The 20,927-nt window shown below is 37.7% G+C and overlaps 1 protein-coding gene across 5 annotated transcripts in view; it reads left to right on the forward strand.

Moving 5' to 3' along the window:
- Nucleotides 1-19,467, forward strand: part of ARHGEF7 (Rho guanine nucleotide exchange factor 7) — a 115,925-nt gene extending 96,458 nt beyond the window's left edge. For 3 of the 5 annotated variants that reach the window (XM_053970268.1, XM_053970271.1, XM_053970270.1), the window contains 3 exons: nt 12,595-12,694; nt 13,310-13,364; nt 16,349-19,467. In XM_053970268.1, coding sequence (XP_053826243.1) covers nt 12,595-12,694; nt 13,310-13,364; nt 16,349-16,471 — 278 coding nt within the window. In that variant the 3' untranslated portion in view covers nt 16,472-19,467. Of the gene's footprint in view, nt 1-3,063; nt 3,241-4,728; nt 6,082-12,594; nt 12,695-13,309; nt 13,365-16,348 lie in introns of those variants that run through there. The other 2 variants (XM_053970272.1, XM_053970269.1) reach the window with 2 other exon arrangements.
- Nucleotides 19,468-20,927: the final 1,460 nt, after the last annotated feature.

Below are 20,927 nucleotides of genomic sequence, written 5' to 3' on the forward strand. Positions count from 1 at the left end.
TGCAAATAATAATAACCTGTTTCTGGTTTAACATCAATGCCAGGTGTTTATGTATTGGATGCCAAGGACCATGGTTAGAGACTGTAATTTTCAGTATTTTGAAACAATCCAAAACAACAAAAACCCAAGTGTAACTGGTTGTCATGGTTTAAAATTGTACTAAAGCTTTAACAATGAATAAGAGGTGTCTGAACTGAATATAACAGCTAATCAGTATGCTTTTGGATAAATTTCAAGAAGCTGGTAAGTAGGAGGAGGAATGAAGAAGTCATTGTAATTTTGGAGGACTCTATTTTTGTTGTGTTCTGTTCAACAAAGACTTTGTCCATAGAAAAGTAACCTAGACCTATAAAAATTTCTTTAATTTTATTGCCACTACTTGTTTTTAGTATTAATTACAAATTTTAATCCCGTCTCATAATTTCAGGAGAAATTGTTCTCAGATGTGTGTTGCCTAAAGCCATTTTTAGTTTCTCAGATCAATACCTAGCATATTGAAAACCTGTAACGTGCCTCTGGGGTCCTACTTCATTTAATCCAAATCAAGGTTGCCATGTGGAGTTCCTCTGTATTGTAAGTAAAACATTGCTCAAAGCAGGGGAGTCCACCAGCATGTGTTCCATTTACACAAGGAAGGAGAAAATGCTGTTACGTTTGTTCCTTTTTGCACTGTTGAATACAAATTTAATTTGGAGATCCTTGGAACACAGTATAATGAATTTGAAGTACTTGGCTGGTTTTGCTGGAACTAGAAGACTGGACATCATAACTTCTTGTCCACTAAAGCTATTTAAATTCTGCAATCTTAATCACTCCTACTGCTGCCTACAGTGCTCTAGGCCCATTTTGCTTCCAAGCAAAAGCACTTCGTGCTGTCAGTTGAAGTCTTAAAACACAATTGCAGACTTAGTTCTTGAATTTTCCTAATACATATTTATTTGCTATTGCCACCTTGAAAAAAACACAGCCACTTTGTATTCCTATGTAACTTACAATGGGAATATGGCAGTTATATTAGACTGTAAAAACTTCTCAAGTAACAAAAAAAGTCTTAATTTTAATTTTTCTGTCTTAATGAACTGTATATTTCCAAGATCATGAAATCAGCTACTACTACTATTTTTTTATTAATACTAATCTTTTTGTAGTCCTACAGTCATTAAAGTAGTGTGCTTAATTGGATAAAGGGAATGAATGAGTTCAAAGTTCTGAAGATATACTGTTGTTCCAAACAAAATCAAATGAGATGATTGCCATTTAAACACCTCAACTGTGGTCTGTTATTTCCAAGGATAACGTGACAAGAAATGGTTGGGAAAACATTTGCACTTGCACAGCAGTGTGTGCGTGCAGATATGAAGTGGATATGATTTTTTTTGCTTGCCTAGTTATCCTATGTATATTTAAGAAATATACATAGTGCTGTGGGTATCATTGCATACATCAGAAGTCAGCAGCTTTTATTTGCTCTTAATTGCAGCAAGAAACAATTTTTTATTGATTAGGTACACAGCTGCTTTGTTTGGAATGCATAGTGTTGTCACCTAAGGCTAGGTTTCAGAAGGTCCATTTGTAAACTGGAACTGGAAATGGGAAAAGAACCAATAAAGTTGGAATTGCTTCTGTTGGAGCAGTAGTCAGTGTAGAATAATAGAATGAGAGTTGCCTGCCATCTGTGAAGTATGCTGGGTTTTTACATACTCCATTCTTATCTCCCAGTTAATATTCTGCCTGTCCCTCACAGCACTCACTGGGCAATTCCCCTACTGCACCTTAATCTGCTGCTTTTGGCAGTGTCAGTACAGCAGAGTGCAAAACTGGTAAGGTGTGGTATTAGAGGTAGCAGACCAGCTTTTTATCAGTTGTTTGGGTGGGAAAAATGGGATTTAATTTGTGTAGGTAGATGGAAATGAAAGAGCAGAGTCTGACTTTCTTATGCTTTTTGAACACTGAGCTTATTTTGCATTTCTGCTTCAAATGAAGACTTAAAATTCTCTGCAATATCATGTGTATGGTGGCTCATAACATGGCCACTTACATGGCTTCAATCCTTGGATATTGTCAGCCCTTGAAAAATTAAAAAAACTGTCCTTACTATGTTTGACCAACGACCCTAGAGATCTGAAAGTATTTAGCTGGGGGGGGGTGGACTCAGATGTGTAGGAAGAAGTGTGTGAGGGGTCACAATGGGCTAGGCTGTGTAACTGTTAGGCTCTTTTCCATATTTTTCTGAGTTAATTTGCCACATGGTTTAACAAATAACGAGGGGTATGGGCACAGAAAGAAAATGTACTTGGACAGTCTCCTTCAGTGGGTGCAAGATGTTGCTGCTGATTTAGTAATCAGCAGCCCTGCTCTGCATGAGAACCTTTGCTTTTCCTTTTCCCCCCTTCATTTTCCTCTTCACAGTGGTGACACAAGCACTTCTGTTGGCTGTGTTGTGAGCTGGTGGGAAAATAACCTGCTTGAAAAAACTAACTCTCCAAATGATTTTTTCATCTGAAGCTGTTTCCTGACCTGGCTCATGAAGCAGCTGTACAAAAGACTGTGTCATTGCAAGGGAGGGAAAGGATGAGGTACAGATATGTATGTGATGGGGAAGGGGCTGTTGCTTTTCACATTGGTGCTGGATCATGCTGGCTTACTGTGTTTGTTTTCTGCTCTGTGCCCAGTCAAATCCTCCCCAGACCAGAACTGACTGTATTTCAAAAGAACTTGACTTCCTCTTCAAAAAATTCTACTTTTAAACAGTATTTTGTTACTCAAAATTCTCAACTGAGACTGCCTAGAAACTTAAAAACCACTTCAAAATTGTATTGTAACCATTCAAACATTATGTGCTGAGTGTAATTTATACCTAAACCCCAAACAAATTTGAAAAAAAGAAAAAAAGAAAAACCCAACTTTGGTGCCTTTTTAACAATATTTTCTCTTTTCCTTCTCTTCCCATCACCTTTTTGCTTTTATTTCATGTGTTTGGTTGTGGCTATTCCTTACGTTCTCCTCCTCATCCCACCTCTGCCTATCCACATCCACCATTTCATTTCACCTATACATCCTTAGCATGGCAAGGCACTGACCTGATGCATAATCACGTCTTGGCTGATGATGACCAATCAAGTCTAGACTCCTTGGGTCGTCGCAGTAGTCTTTCTCGTTTGGAGCCTTCAGACCTCTCAGAAGACTCTGACTATGACAGTATATGGACAGCCCATAGTTACAGAATGGGGTCTACATCTCGTAAGAGCTGTTGCTCATATATCTCTCACCAGAACTAATGCACTTCTGAGCTTTTTCTTAACAAATGCTTGTTGTATCACAGCCTGCTTTTCTTAGATGTTTTCTTGCTGTTCCTTGTCTCTTTAATGTGATATTTTAACAACTTCTGAGGGAGCTCCTGAAACTTCAGTTATACCTGGTGGAAGGCTCTATTGTCAATTCAGTACACGTACAAATAAGTCATTCTAAAAAGTGTATATCCTGTTAAGGATGATACTTCTTGAGGGTTTTTTTAACTGACAGATGTTAATTTGTAGCTCTGAATGGTCTTTTTTTTCTTTTGACTTGGTCAGTGTAGTAACAGGTCCTTTATTTTCTTTTTTTTTTTTTTTTTTAATTTTGGATAAGCACATTTTTATACTTTGTACTGAAGCCATAATGGTTTGAGAGCTGAGTGCCAGCTATATGGAAATACCTTAGTGGTAGTGGTTGGATTTCCTACATATTATTAACAAAATACATAGCTGGTAGAGTAAGTGAAATGCAGCTTAAAAATAAGCAGTACAAGAGCTGTAAAATCATTCAGATATTCACGTATCTGGCCTATTTGTTTGGAAGAGCATTTGCAAATCCATAAAAATTTCTGGTTTTATACTGCTGCCTTTTGCTCATTGCTTAAAACGTTTATATGAAGGACCTTGCTGCTCTTTCCCCACCCCAGTCCAGCAATTGTCATGAAAACCTGGCAGTCCATGCTCATTACATGCAGTGTTTTGGTACTCTCATGTTACCTGTGGTCATACTGTCACTTTACTGTGTGCAGTAGTGTGGCAGAAAGCAGGGTTTAGATGTTTTCTTGCCTGTTAAAATACACAACTGTCAACTCTCAATTGACCATTCTTCTTGAAAAGACAAGAGGAAAATGATTCCCCTGATGGAGGCTCCAGTGTTCAGCATCTGAAACTCTAGGTACAACTGTGATCAAGTTGGCTTGTTTGAAGTTCTGAATAATAGAATGCTTGGCTTTTGGGTTGTACTGTTTGGAGCATGTCTGTGACAGATTTTATTGTGTCTTGTAACTTCTCTCATAAGCAGGTTTGTTTTCAGCAGCAGCTCTTCACTTACAGTCATGTTGGCTTTTTCAGAGAACTGTGACATGCTGTGCACAGCTGAAGGTCTCAAACCTGCACCTGGGGCACTGCTGGGGTGAACTGTGTGTGTGTGTTCTGTCTTGTTGCTAAAGTAATTGGCATCAAAACAAAACTGGCATGTTTTCCAAATCTTGGTAAGCATTAGGGAAAAGTATGGTGAAAGTGATAGGAGGACAGAAACAGTTCTCAGTTTTGCCAGGGTTCCCAAGTGCAACACCCTTATCACTTTTCACGTAAGCATGTTATCCGGAGTTCAGATACTACTCTGTGAACAAGTTCAGAGTAATTGTGATGAAATTTAACTGCAGCCTGGGAACTTGATCACACTGTTTAAAAGGTAATCAATACCTTTCTGCAGGTTACATGATCAGAAGGTTGCAATTGCTAGACGTGCACGATTCCAGAAGGTGGTCATTGTGGAGAAGATGTTTCAAGGCAGTTCGTGTCTTCAGTTTACATTCAGTCTTGTTTGAACCCCTGCTTTATCCTCTCTCACTGTTGTTGGCCTTCTATTATGTGACTAACAAAAGCAGTAGTGCTTACCAAGGAGGGTTTTCAGGGGTACATTTTACTGCTGGTCATATATTAATGTAGTGACCAGGAGCTTGTGTATGTTGAACCTTTTGCAAATGGAGGAGTCTTGCTTAGAGAAATAAGTATATGTGCTCCATATCATTTCACAGCACATTTGTAACCCACTTCACTCCCTCCTTCTTTTCAGTCAGTTTTTTTTTTTTTTGTTTTGTTTTTTTAACATATATTGAAAGTATGGATTGTTTTTTGCCCTGTTTCTTATGATGTGGTGTTCTAGTTGAATAATTTTTCTGCACTGGATAAATGGTAATTCCTTTATGTCTGTTTCATGTTATATAGTGTAAATATGAGTTTGTAATACAGTTGTTGCACTTGAACTTTCCTTATCTCACAGAAAGATTTGTTATCCAGATCTGAAGATTTTGACTTTTTAAGCACCAAAGCTTTGACAGTTTACCACCTTTAATTATTGTAGCATTTATGTCATTAGGTAGTATCATAATTAAGATCTCTCATATTGTGTATTCTCATATTGACATCACAGCACATTTAAAATATTCTACATCTTCAATGTTACAGGCTGTAAACTATTGTGAACTGATCAGGAGTATTGATGCAAAATGCTTGAAACAAAAAAAGGACAAATGTGGAAATGATGGTATTCAGTCCAAAGGTTCAGTGTTTCTATTTTTGTGGAACTTTAGTCATGGTAATAACAGTACCTTATGTTTATGCAATTCTGTAAATTGTATGTGTACAGTTACAAATACACTGGAAGGATGGAGAACCTGAATTGGAAGGTAGGTTCAAGCCATTGTCAGGCCCTCTTCTCATGGCTTATGCAGTGTTTCCATATAAATTAGTACTTACCATAAGCTAAAGCCAACCAATATTGATTGGGTGTTTTGCATAATCTTGCCAAAACACAGTACTGTGTATATAGTGACGTAAAACATAGAAAGAGTAATATATATTGTGCACTTCATTTGTGAATGGGAGAAGCCATCTTTAGTAGGTGACTGCCTTTGGAAAATGCAAAATGGATGTATATCTGAATGTTTCATTGTACTGTACAGTATGCATATTGTTTGTGGTTGCATATATCAATTAAGTGTTTTGTTTTATATGAAAAGGACATCTGTTATGTACAGTTGAAATAAATTTTGCATTTGCTAGACTGTGACTTTAATAATTAATTATTACACAGGGGGAAAGGACAGCAGAACTTGTAACTTAACACATCCTCCTTTCTCTTCCTATGCCTCCTTTCTCTTTCTCCCTTCTTCCCAGAGCAATCAAATGCTGACATGAAAGACCTTTTTTAACATAAGTGTGTAATCTTTGTTTAATGTAGTTGACATCTACAGGATATTCAATGTAATGGGAAGTATGTATTCTTCTATATCCTCTTTTTTGTAAAAATAATTTCAGAGACATTGCCATCTATAGATTGTGTTTCTGTCACCTTCCTCTCCTGTTAAATTGATTTTTATTTTCCTCTTTTTTTGGTTTTTTTTTGTGGTTTTTTTTTTTGTTTGTTTGTTTGTTTTGATATTTTGGTGTGGGGGTTTTTTTGTGGTTTTTTTTTGTTGTTGTTGCTGGGTTTTTTTGGGGTTTTTTTTGTTGGTATAGTCTCAGTAGAAACATGGGCTGAATTATTGGAACAATCTAAAACCTACTTCTGCAGGTCCTATTGCCAGAAAGAAATTTTATGAATATACTAAGATATTTTATGAATATACTAAGGGTGAATAAACCCTATGTGTTTTCATGATTTAATATTACAACATTTTTCTTTTAAAAGCACGAGTTATCTTTAGTGTTTCTACTTAAAAGATGCTACATATGAGTGGATTTAAACAAATTAGTAGGATAATATATGCGCTAAAATGTTTACATCAGAATAAATTTAACTATCACACCTCTCTATTAAAAGGTCATAACTTTGTTTTGCTATGATTGTAGCAGCTCTAGTCCTGCAGCCATGTGCTTGGAAGTTTTTGTATTGGTTAGCGAAATACAGGCAGTTTGATGGAGTGGCTCTTTACAAATGTTGTCTTAGAAATCTCCCATGTCTTCAGATGATGTATCTGTCTGCTCAAGCTATTCATTCTGTTCTTACATGACTAACACTTACATATGAAGTTATATTTTGGTCCACTTTAATTGTTTCCATTTTACTCATCTAAGTATATTGCTGTAAACTGCCTAAATCAGTCATCTGGGTCATGTGGGGTTTTATTCCTGTTTGTGATTCTCTATTAGTTAAAAAAGACAAAACTTCATGCCCAAACCTTTTTTTTTTTCTCTTCCCAAGAATTTGCAAACAATGGTGTATCTTATACAGTGAACTAAAGTTTAGTTGATATTTGGCTTCTGATTTGTGTTTTCTTTACAAGGATAGTTAAGGATACACTTTTGATTTTAACAGATCTGTAGCACAGATTTTTCCAGTTTTTAAATCCCAACACGTACAGAGTCTGGGAGCAGCATTTTTAGAATTCTATGTATTAGGACCTTAAGAAAAAATTATTAAGAAAGAGAAGGTCAATTTGGCAGGTCTGCTCATCTGCTTTAACATATTTAATACAACAAATGCAGTGACACACTAAATATTTTAAATGACAAGTTGTTTTTTTTTTTTTTTTGTCTAACATTTACTTCACCAGGAAATGTACATATCTGGACATGCCAGTGGTTAATGGTGGATCTAAACAGTTGTGTATACACACACTTGCTTTTCAGTGGCAAGTCACACTCCTGTCATTGAAACTCAAGTAAATTTAATTTCTGGGAGCTTCTTAGCTTGTAAAGTTGGTGGAAAACAGAATTGTATGTTTACAAGTACTGTTTCAAACTTTTGCCCTTTATCCCTACCTTGTTCCCCTCCTTACCTCTCCTAATCGCAGTAAAGGTTTGAAGAAGTGAAGAAAACAGCAATACTTAAAAACTGTGCAACAGAGTCTTTGCTCATGGCCTCAGATAATGCTGTGCACTTCTTGAAATTACCACCATCCCCACACATCTGACTTCCATACCTTAAATTGGGACACTCATAGTCTTCTGTGACTATGAGCCTTCTCCCTTTTGCCAGCTGGAGGAAGCTGTTCTTGGTTGACTGGGGAGAGCTGTCTTTTAACTGATGCCCTGAAATTAGCTACTTTAAGTGGATAATATGAATACCCACCTCCATTTTACTCTTGGCTTAAATGGTTCCTGGACAGACAAGGTCTTTGGACATAGGCAGAGATTTAATGTCCAGTTAAAGTGGAAAGGTTTCTCAATTTCATCCCCCTTTTCTTTCTTCCCTTCTGCAAAACTTCTTAACTGCCTTCATATTTGTCTGCTAAAGGATTCAAAACAAAGGGCTAGGCTGTTTACCAGTACAGCTCTTTCTGAAGCCTGGCTTCTGTCAGGAGCCAGGATGGTGCCATATAAAAATAGCATGGTGCTATTATAGAGAAATTGTGAATGCCCCATCCCTGGGAGTGCTCAAGGCCTGTTTGGATGGGTCTTTGAGCAGCCTGGTCTAGGGGAAGGTGTCTCTGCCCATGGCAGGGGAGTTGACTCTGTGTCAACCATTTTGTAATATGTCATGCTCCTTTTGGGGAAGAGTGAATGAAAGGCTGAGGTTTTGAGTTAGGATTGCAAACAGACATCAGTGAGAACCTCTGTGAGATTCAGTCTCTGCTGTAGTCTCTTCCTTGTTTGGTGTTAAGACCATACTCCAGGGCTAGGAGTGACACTCTACCTGTTTTAGGCAGGTATAAAGTGAACTTTTGTTATGAAGTCTTTCAACCATGTAAATACCCAAACAGGTTCCAACTTTCCTTATTTCTAGAAATGCTCAGAACTGCTTGCTTGTTCTAGACTGATTGATTTAGCTGGAAAGGGAATCAGACATTGAAAACCAAAAGCAGGGGACTGTTCCTCACAAGCCTATTCTTGTATGTCAGGTGTTCTACCACATTATATAGGGGGCATTGCTAAGGCCTGTAGTGCTCTGAATGTCAGGTGGGCTGTGTTGTTACTGGCTTTACTCTGGAGGCTTAATTTGCTAAACCTATAATTTAGGGTATGGTTTTGTCAAAAAGCATTGTAATTCTTTGTTCTCCACTCTAAGACTGAGGGGTATTGATATTGAATAGATACCTTTTATTTTTTTCATGGAATTTAATTTATGGAAACTTAATTGAATCTTACTGTAGTGGTCAGTTGTTTGCCTTAATTACTCAACAGACTTCTAAACAGTGGGGTCATTCTTCCAAAACCCTCATTTTAAGAGTTCCCTATTGAGAAGTGATGGCAACTTACTTGGCCTTAATATTTATTTGCTAATCTTGAAGTAATTGTTTGGGTTTGTCAAACATACTTTCTCTTCCCATCTACCTTACTTCCCTCAATACCCACCCCTTCCAAAAAAAATGCCAAACTGAATGAAAGCCTGTTTTGTGTAGCATGGGGTGTGGGGTGTCCATCTTTAAGGAAAAAAAAAAAGAAAAAAAAAAACAAACAAAAAAAAAAAAAAAAAAAAACCCAAAAAAAAAAAAAAAAACACAAAAAAACCAACCAAACAAACCCCCAAACCCAAACTAAACCAAAAAAAAAACAACAAATCCCCACATGAAAAATCCCTACAAACTAACTGACTAGTACTTGTGGTTATGTTGCCTCAAGGTGATTTGGGCAGTTGTTTGAGGTCAATTTGAATATAGTCATTTGACCTTTTTGACTTGGAGTAGTGTCTTGTAATAAAATTTAGTGTGAAACTTGGACAGTTAGGATTGAGGAATAGCAGATATGGCAAACTAAAGTAACTTGATTCTTCTACCCTATTTCATGAAAATGTGGAGTATGTCTCAAAGGTGTTTAGGATTATCTGAGCTGTATGAACTTCCTAGACTGCACAGTCTTTCAGTATTAATTCAGTGGGAAGTGCCCACTGTATTGTAACACAACTCTTTCTTCATGTCCTAAAGCTGTAGCTTTTGCAGAGGGAAATGTTTGCACAGGGGGTAGGCCTAAAGAGCTTGATGAAGGCACAAGGTGGAATTTGGGGGATATTGCTGAGTACTAGTGATGCCTCTGCTTGAATTTACTTCCAGATGTGTAATTGAAAAAAAAAAGCACCTTAAAAAAAAAAAAAAGGAGAGCTGCTGGCATAAATGGTGCAGAAAAGCAGGATTTTGAAATAGCTTTCTTTTGCCTCTAGAACTTGACACCTCATGTCTGATGTTACTGTGCATGTACTCATTTGATGACCGGATCCTTTGTGGCAGGATAGATGTACTGAGTGTTTGTACCTTTGATACTCAGCATGTGCTTGTGGGGTTTAGGAAAAAAAATCTACAATAAAGAAAAACCCTCCAAAGATCACAAAACCCAAACCACGATCAGGGAGAAGTGGTGGGGGTTTTTACATGAGTACGAACCATAAGAGCAGCAAGAATTCTGACATACAAATAAGGGTTTGTATGACCAGGGGTTTTGGAGCAGTGAAGGCAAGAGTGGAACTTGTGTTCCACAGTAGTTACTGTCCTGTGGCACAGGAAGGTCAATGTTCACAGCAGCAGTGTTCCATTGTGTGTGTTTGTGTAGCATCAGGTCTCCTTGTGTGTATAATGTTGAAGTGCCTCGTGTGTCTGTGCAGTGTTGCGTGCTGTGCTCTACTGTACTTGCATCAGGATGTGCTGCTGTAGACATCTGCTTCACATGCATGTGTGTGTATAACTGAACAGCTGGGACATTTGTTCTCAGGCTGTCTGCTCCATGCTATTTGTGCTTTACAAGACCCGTATTACCCTGCCCAGGCTGACAGTTGGATGCTGCTCTGTACAAAGGGAAAAAACGTGTGCTCCATTTGGGTGGAGGGAGTCATGGGTGAGAAATGTGTGGCAGTTCTCTCCCCTTGGTCAGTGTCTCCCTTGGCCTGTGCTGGGCTGAGGTGTGCTCCACATCACTACAGAGACCCAAAATGCAGTGATCTGGTAGCAGCTGCTGCCAACTAATTCCTAGTACAGCATTTAATTCAGTTCTATGTTAGCTGCAAGGCTAATAAAACAGAGCAGTAAGCAATTAACTGAAATAAACATAAGAGAGCTTTTTACAGAGACTGACAGCACAAACAGGGAAGTGTCCTTGAGCTCCCTACAGAATTTGGATGTGTTTGTTTTATAGGTTGTTCCTCCTGGAAAATAAGTGGAAGTGTATTAACCCTTAAAAGATTTCTTCGCTCCGTAAGAAGAACTTACCGCTTTCGAGGACAAGATTCTTTCTCAAATCTGCTGTTCTCTTTAGTCTTTATAATTTTGACAATCACATACTCATACACTAGATCTTTACTGTAAGCTTAAGGAAGCTTTTTTCTGCATTAAAGACATTTTTTGTTGTTTGCTAAAATAATTTAAATAGCTAAACATGTACAGCTAAGATAGGATCCTTACGAGCTCACTGTTCAGAACTCAAGACTGCAGCTGTCTGGGAAGTTAGTATTTTGTAATGAGTGTGATTTATTCAACATTTTTATTTATTTGTTTATATTTTGTATTTTACCATGATCCATAAAAGAAAAGCACTGCTAGCACAAAGCAGCTGTTCAGCAACTGGACAGGCATGTGCTCTGTAGTCCAATTTCTCTGGACAGGCATGTGCTCTGTAGTACCAAGTTATCAGTTTGAAATGCATGAGACTTGAGAAATTCCTGGTTAATGAAAGCTCATTACAGTGAATTGGTGACAAGTATACCTTGTTTGTTAAAACTGATGTCTTAGTTAAAAAATGTAAGAACTTCAGTGCTTTATCTGCAGTGTTTGAATTCTGAACAAATGCTTAGACACCAATTTATTTACAGACCTTCTTAAAAAAAACTCTTGTAATTTGTTGCAGCTGAATTGAATAATGTTTATAGAATTACGGTGGATGCACATTTCTGAGTTGTAGCTTTTCTAGTCAGAACTATGTTTTTATAATTATACGTTTTGTCTTGATGTTATAAATTGTGATGTGTGGAAAAAGTTCTGAAGATGTTTGTATGTTTTGAGTTTTTATCATCAAACCATGAAGCGCTTTTTAAAACATCTATTAAATACAAACAGTGTGTGTCATTGGGTAGGAATGCATTGTAGGACTAAAAGGCTATCTGTAAGAGTATTTGCATGTATATGTGTGCACACACAAAGTGGGGTGCTTACAGTGTTTCAGGGAAAAGGGTTTTTACTTCTTTAATTGCTGTGTCATTTGATAGCACTATTCTGCTCCTTACTGACAGAGCAATGGGTTTAGAGCAGAATTATATCTTGGATTTTTATCAGTGTGAGATCAGAATCTGTCCATGACACTTAAATCACTGTTACTTAAACACAGCTATGTCTTTCTCAGTCTGCTGTGGGGAACTTGCACAGCTTTTACTGATGGTTGAATAGTGCACTGTTCCTTGAACAGTGTAACATCCCTGTCAGTGACTCGAGAGTTATGTCACCAGTGGGGTAGGGGTGTCAGACAATCTTTTGTTGTTGTAAGGCTGTAGTTTCAAAAGTAAAAAAGTGTCAGTAACTCGTGTAGAGGGAAGGGGGAAATGGAAAGTGGTAGATCTTGGTCATGGGGGTGTATCATGCGATGATGAAAGAATAATCTTTATAATGCCACAGTAGTATTTGTGAGTTGCTCATTTTGTAATTTATTTTTACAACAGGTTCCCGTAAAGAATCAGCTCCTCAAGTCCTGCTTCCAGAAGAAGAAAAAATTATTGTAGAAGAAACTAAAAGTAATGGTCAGACTGTTATAGAAGAGAAGTAAGAATATGTTTAATGAATGATGAATTAAAGTAGTAAACTTTGCACTCTTCCTCCTCCTGTCTCCCATGATAGTAGAGTGTGTCTGGTATGATTGTAGTTGGAATAGAGCTGTTTGGAGTATGCTGCCAGTCCTCTAAATGCAGTTGGCCTTCATTTAAATGTCTGGTTTCTTTGTATATGCTGTGCAACCTATTCCACCCATGCCAAGAAGTGACGTGCTTCACTTACAAATAATTTTTCCAAGTGCTGTCAGATGTCAGTATTAAATTGGTGCCATCCTTCTAGTTAGCATGTGGCATCATTCTACTTTTTTGATAAAGAGTATGTTGGAAATGAAAGTACAGTACTGTTGTAGAAAGCTGTAGTACAGAAACCAGCAGAGGTCCATATGTGCTTGAGAGATGTTTCTTGTCACAGAAGCTGGTAACAAGTCCTTGCCTTACTGAATATAAATCAGGATGAGAAACAGGGGTTTTTTAACACAGGTTTGAAATTAGCTATGGGGTATTTTTTTATTTAATTGCATTTCATTAAACAGTTTTGTCTAATAATAGAATTATATGTGTATTTCTGAAAACTGTTGTAACAGATGATCTTCTTTTTTCATTTTAGAAGCCTTGTTGACACAGTATATGCATTAAAGGATGAAGTACAGGAGTTAAGACAGGTTGGTAACTTGCTACATTTATAGCAACATGGAGAAAGAAAAGATGGAAGGTTTGTTATAAAACTAAATATGGCTTGCAAGTTCACTTTGACAGTCATCAGCTTGAATTTTGGACTAGATTTACTTTTAAAAGTAAAATATCATTTGCCAAAAAAGCACTCCCTGTTGTTGTCATAAATCTTTTGAGAATAGCATTGAGGATTGCTTCTCTGAAGTGAATTACTAAGCTGGTTTTGGATGTTGCAGCTTCTGAAATGGTGGAAGTGTTAAGCAAATTCAGTTGTGCTGTATCACCAGCAAAGTAAGCTTACAGAGACTGAGAAATTGTAGTTGCTCGAGAACGCTAATAAAGGCCTGAATAGAACCAGATATTTATAGTTCTAAAATGATACAATTGTAAAGTAACCTGAACACCTCTATGGATCAGTTCTCAAAACTGCTCATTTCCAGAGACAAGAGTCCTTCTCAGTGCCTATCACATGGCTTTTTTAAAATGAGGGCTTCACAATAGCTCTGGGTGCTTTTTTGTCACTTGTTCTAAATGATTAAATTAAAAAAATCACCTTTTCAGGACTTAGCTTGTTTTAATAATGTTAATGGTGCTTCATGTAGTCTTTGCTTAATGTATAGGTGAAAGGAAGCATTGGATTTTGCTCACTATGCAAGGTGTGAATTTGCTTACCAGTCTGACTCTGGAAGTTGGATAAAATTTCTTGTGTTAATGTAATTCTTCAGGTCTGGGGCTATAAATGTGTGGGGTTTTTTAGTTTTTTTTTTCCATCTGTAACCATGCCTAGTATTTCTAAGGATGTCATGCATATTCCTTGAGATAGGACAGTTGATGTGTTGCATACTTAAATTCTGCTGGGTTCAGCATATAAAGAATGAGTATCCCAGGTTAGAGCTGAATTTGGCAGTCTTTTAGAAAAGAAAATTCATATAATAAAAGCAGCAATAATAGCCCACTAGTACTCCTGTGGCCTCCTGCTTTTGTACAAAGAATAAATGTGCAACCTCACTGAGGCTCTGCACAGCTCCATGACCGTTAAACAAAAAGTCACCTTCTCCTGAGCTTCATGCAACAGCTCTCTTTTCTGCTGCCTTTTCAAATAGTTGTTCTTCAGAATCTTACGTCTTCCAAGCCAAGACATTTTAAAGTCTGGTTTCATTTTCTTATGTATCAGGAATTCAGGAATCTCAACTTAAAAGCATTTATTGGTCTACTGCTGTGATGCTGCCAACCAGAGAAGGGGCAGAAATAATCTGTGAGCTGGTAAGGCTTTTTGGATAAAGGCTCTCTGGGAGTACGTGGTGTCCTGGTTGGTGTAGACACCAGACTGCAAAGTGGGATCCTTCCTATAGCAGCTTCCATCAGTTGTTCATAGCTGTTGTTCCACAGGCAGTACACTTGCACTGGTCCTGAATTGGCAGACTTAAATCTGTTCCTACATAAAATAATGAACTTTCCAAGTTTCTTAACAGACTTGAGGAGGGAATGGAGTTAATAAGGTGACAGACAATGTCTGTATAGACTAGAGAGCAAGAAACTGTGGAGCAGTGCCATGGAAAGGGACCTGGGGGTCCTGGTCGATGGCAAGTTGAACTGGAGCCAGCATTATATAAAAGATATTGAACTATTGGAGAGTGTCCAAAGGAGGGCCATGAGGATGGTGAAGGGCGTTGAGGGGAAGCCATATGGGCTGAGGTCACCTGGTTTGTTCAGCCTGGAGAAGGGGAGGCTGAGGGGAGACCCCATTGTGGTCTAAAACTTCCTTGCGAGGGGAAGAAGAGAAGCGGGTACCAATCTCTTCTGGTGACCAGTGTCAGGACTTGAGGAAACAGCATGAAACTGAGTCAGGGGAGGTTCAGGTTGGATATTAGGAAAAGATTTTTTACCCAGGGGTAGCTGGTTGCTGGAACAGGCTCTCCAGGGAGCCCAGAACCCCAGGTCAAGCACCAAGCCTGTCTGAATTCAGGAAGCATTTGGACAATGCTTTCAGGCACATGGTGTGATTCTTGGGGTGTCCTATGCAAGGTCAGGAGATGGACTTTAATGATTTTGATGAGTCCCTTCCAACTCAACTCATATTCTATGATTTTATGATCCCATCCTTTTTCTAAAATGTCTGTAAAGGACAGCTAATGGGAATCCAGTTGGACCCTTGGATTGAAGGCCAGTGTTTGTTAAATGCCATTAGACTTGTCTTGGGGCCTTATTTCAATGTTATTTTACCTTCTGGTTGCTTCCCTACTGTTGCTAGCATCACCTTAACCTGTACAGGATTAAATAGTGTAAGCATTCCTGTGGATTGGTCCCTGTCATCCTTATGGTCTTGTTAATTTATTTCAATATTGCCTGATGGCACTAAACAGTAAGAACTCACTTGTTAATATATATGTGGAGAGATGGTGTTCCTTGAAATTCAGACTTCTCTTAGACTGCTGGTAGTCATCAGTCTAGTTTAAAATTTAGTCACAAAACACTTTTCAGAGAATGTATTGATTTTCAGGATACTCCTTTCAACTACTTGCATTCCTAATGAAGCAAGTTGATTTGCATTAAGTTTTAAGAAGCTTTTTGGAGATTGAAACCAGTTAAAATCACAGGAGGTTCTTACAGGGGATATTTAGTCTGCTTACTGCTCCATTTCCCTTCTCCATTAGCAACAAATATATTCTACTCCTCATTGATCAGGTTTGAGCAGAAGAATTCAAGATTAGTGGCCATCTGTTACTAGCACTTGCTGTATAAAGGCCCCCTAAGTACAACAGGAAGTAGCTCAGTTGCCATTTGGCAGCTTTTGTTGCACTGTGCGAAATAACTGTGTGTAACTTGTGAAGTTAATAGAAGCTTTGGTTTTGAACAGCTAATACTGGTTTTACTGGGAAGAGCCTTCAGAGTTTGTAATGGACAGTGTATGTGTATTCAGATCTGTTAACAGCCCCCAAAACCAACCAGTAATATCTCTGTCTCTGTTAAACAGGATAACAAAAAGATGAAGAAATCATTAGAAGAGGAACAAAGAGCTCGCAAGGACTTGGAGAAGCTTGTTAGAAAAGTTTTAAAGAATATGAATGATCCATCCTGGGATGAAACCAACTTATAACCACTTTTTCTTTTCCCCTTCTTCTTTCTATTGAAAGACCAGTTGTAGAACTGAGCTGGGAAGCCTTCTGACATTAGTCAGTGTTGCATCAAGAGCACTATAAAACAGGATTTAACTGGATCTAGTGATTTCTTGCTCTGAACATACAGAAAGAGTCAAGCCATTTACTGCAGCAATCTGTACTTTAAGCATGGAGACTGTGGATCCTGAACTCTACTAAACTTAATTTGTTTGCATCCAAATTACCTCATTTTGCAGAAAGTGCAGCACCTGACTAAAAGTCCATGTTTTTCAGTGGCTTTTTAATTAAATATATATTTTTCATGTAAATAGCTGTAATTTAGAATGCATATGTGATTGATGTATCAGGGCTGATATGTTGGGGTTTTTTCTTATGTTATTATAATGATCACAAGTGTTAGAAATGATGGCAGTACTGTCTTACCTAAGAAAGGTCAGAGTTCTTTGTGGATAATTATGAATTAGTTCCAAATTACCCACTCACCACACATGCAAATTTAAAACCCTATTTTTCCTATTTACCACTATATTTAAATCCTTTACTGTTACCTTTTACTTTAAACAGTTTACAGTTCCTTAAGAACAGTATTAAAATGCAGGAAATTGTTTATTGACAGTAGAAACAATTTTAACAAATCTAATGCCCACAATTTACATTCACAGACTAATCTATTGTGCTTTGGCCACCAAAAGACTGATGTACTTGCCTGCTTTTTATGACTGTGATTTTTAGGTGTTTATGTACTACGTTTTCTATTGTTGTGCTTAAACATACAGCTGGCTGATAACAGATCATGCAGTTTGTTAAAGGAAAAAAATCAATCTAATCCAGAATTTTGTGAATAAATTGTTGCTATTTATATTTTATGGTCACAGCAATTAAATTTTAGCTAACCTTTGTGCATAAGACACGTGGGCTAGGCCAAACTTCATTCAGAGCTTTGTTTCTATACCACTATATAAGACTCTCTGTTTGGAGTTCCCATACTGTGGAAGCAGTCATTCCTTTCCCACCCTTTTTTCTTTGCATGTTGCTGATTTCTGTCCTATTAGGATTTAAATGGAAAGAAATGTGGAAGTAAGATTTTTTTTTTTAATCGTACTGTAACTCATAATTTGCACTGCTGACAGATTTTAAAATACATAAAGGAACATTAATTCCCTAGTCTGATAGGTGCAATCACTGCAGTTTCTTGTATTTAAGATAGGAGATGATACATCACTGCAAACGGTGAGCTTCAGATGAAGCACTTAAAAAACTAATCCCGTTAAAGCTCATTGTTTTCATGGATTTCATCAAACTTTGGGTTTAACTCCAGACAGTGCAGCTTTCTGAGGGGTTTGTGTTGAGTCAGAAGTGCAGGTATAGCACAGACTTGAGTCACACCTTTTGTCATTCTGATTTTCTACTGCTCTTTTAACTCCTGCTAAATGTAATGCTCAGACTTGAGCAAAATGTCTGTATGAACTTTAGTGAGTTGGAGCCAGGATGATTTGGGTTGTAAGAATTGTCATGCACATTTTGAATCAAATGAAAAATCTACTTTTAAAGCTACCCACTTTTTTCAGTCAAGAACAGCATTTTTAAATAGGAAATTCTGTCAGTGATTACATACTTGAGAAACAATTCTGTGGGAATGGATGCTTCATAACCTGAGTAGACAAGTTGTCTCTTTTGGAAAGCTGAATATATTTGTAGGTATCTTGTGTTCCTGCAATTTAAAAATGTTTTCCTTTAATTCTAAAGGAGGAGAAAATGAAAAACATCTACATCATCAGTTTTATACATTCACAGAACTTTAAATTTGTTCATTATTGTTACCAAAATCTTCCCTTGATGTTTGCGGTTGCACAGAATTGTGGACTGACATTTTATTTATCTTCACATTCAGAAAATGTCCTTGCTAAAAACTAAGTGATACTAACCCCTGCAAATGCATACTATCATGACCAAATTTAGACTTGGGAAAGCCAATATAATTAGAATTTTGCTACCATTTTCACTTTCTGACATCCAGGGTATTTTCAGAGTGATTTTTAATTTACAATTGAGCATATGTGAAAGGACATTCCAGAGGAAGAAGTATAAAAGGAAAACATTAACCATAGCAGTATTTAGCAAATTTTAACTCGGGAACAACTTCCATCATAACAACTTGTTTTGCATTATATTGTAAAGAGTGGTGTTGCTATGTAAATCTGCTGACTCTTAGTACCTGTGATACTATAATTTCTGACAGTACCCCTACATTGACATCTAATGAACATGCCTTAAACGCTGGGATGAAGCAGTTGTTAAATATGACCAGGACTTAGGGACTGATTTTATTCAATGTGGATTGGGAGGACTAATTTTTACACAAACATACACAAAAAAAAAAAAAAAAAAAAAAAAAAAAAAAAAAAAAAAAAAAGGAGGCAGAAAAGAAAACTGACCTAATGTTGTAGGTAACTTTTGTCTCTAGTGCAGAGAGCAGCTTCTGACTTTTGGGAACCAAGTACCTGAACTTGTTTTCATTGACAATTTGTTACAGTGTGTATAGATTGTAAATGTCACCATGGACCTTCTGAATTGTTGGAAACTTTACATAAGCATGGATAAATGGGGCACTGTTTATTTAACCTATTAAAGGGTTGTTTGTTTGCTCTCATCATTTAGGGATGAGGAGATGAAGCCATTTCTTATCCTATAGATGTGAAGCACTTTCAGTTCTGAACTGTCCAAAATGTAGCATAACATTTCTCTGTACTTACTGATGTATGTGTGTTTGTCTCGCCATGTCATGACATCCTAAAGATTGAATAACTGACTGCTTTTGTATAAACCTTTTTAATGCAAATCATTTAGGGAATTTAGAGTATCTGTTTACAGTGTCTGTGAAGAGCTCTAGTTTAGATGTCACAATAATATCCTGGTATCCACTACTAAAGCGTTTATGCTACATTGTAATTAAACCATGAATTTTTTTCCCCTACCCTATGAAGTGTTACGTTTCATCTAATATGTGGGCTATGAGATAAAGGGAAATTGCTTTAATTTTTTTGCCATTCATGTAAATAACCACCTCTCCAATTTAGTAGCTGCTATACCATCTTGAAAGAGCTTTTTCATGGTCTTTTATAATAGTAAATTGATGCCTGGAAAAAAAAAAAAAAAAAAGCAAGGATTGTTTAGACGGGTGAGGAGGAGGACCTTAACTGTCTTACATTGCAAAATGTTCACTTTCTTTGGCAACCTGACCTGCTCAGATAATGTAGGAAATGGAGGAGATCAAAGACAGAAAATAGTGAAAGGAAATACAGCAAGAAACACTAGAAACTTCATCAGTTGAGTAAAATATGTCTACATGCATGATTTATCTGAATAGAAATTTGTGATGTGTGTCATAGAGACGTTTTGTGGTTGGTGCTGCCTGAAATAGGGGGAGAGGGGTGATTTTTAGTATGGCTTTATGCCAGATGGTGGGATGGGTTAAGGAAAGTACAGGGAGTAATTTGTTTGAAAAGATGGTTTCAGTCTTTGGACAAGTCATTTGAAGAGATTAGTAACATCTTGGGTGTGTGAAATGATAGATTTATTCCAGCTTAGTTCAGCAAGGAGATATACTTAGAACAGAGGACTTTATTTGTAGTTTATAATTATTCTCAGAAGTCTCACTTTCCAACTTTTCTCTGGGTTCATCACTGTAAAGATGGGTATTTTACACAGTTTGAAATGGCCATTTCCTTGTCACCTGAAGTATTTTGGGGATTTTTCTTTTTGAATGTTTTTTATTGGGGTAGGTTGACCATTGCAGGCTGCCAGACCCTCACGCAGCCGCTCTCTTACTCCTCTCCCTCAGCAGGAGACGGGAGAAGAATAAGATGGAAAAGCTTGTGCATTGAGATAAAAACCACTGATTTCTTATCATTCAGAACAGAAGAACTAAGCCACCTTTCCCTAACCCCACTTCTTAGGCTGAACTGGACTTTTCCATTTCTGTTGCCCCTGTTTTCCAGTCTCCCCCCAGCAGTGCAGGAGGGTGGCAATGGGGGGTTTTGGTCTGTCTATAACAATTTCTCTTTCCTGCTCCCACTTCATGCTTTCCCCTGCTCCAGTGTTGGTCTTCTCCACGGCTGGCAGTCCTTCAAGGATAGATATGCTCCAAGGTGGGTTCATCCTGAGCTACAGTTCCTGCCAATGAGCCTGCCCCACTGAGGGCTCACTATGGACTGCAGATTCCTTCAGTGCATCTGCTGCAGTGTGGAGTCTGCCATGGGCTGTAGGGGAAAACCTTCACTGTGATGTTCTCCACAGGCTGCAGGGGAGCCTTCTGCAGCACCTGTGGCACCTTGTTCCCCTCCATCTCCAACCTGAGTGGTTACAGGACTTTTCTTGCACTTTTCCCTCACTGCTGCACTCTAAAATGGGTGCTCCTCAAGGCACTGCTATTTT

The sequence above is a fragment of the Vidua macroura genome, chromosome 2 (assembly GCF_024509145.1).
Source record: "Vidua macroura isolate BioBank_ID:100142 chromosome 2, ASM2450914v1, whole genome shotgun sequence".
NCBI classification, from domain to species: Eukaryota; Metazoa; Chordata; class Aves; order Passeriformes; family Viduidae; genus Vidua; species Vidua macroura.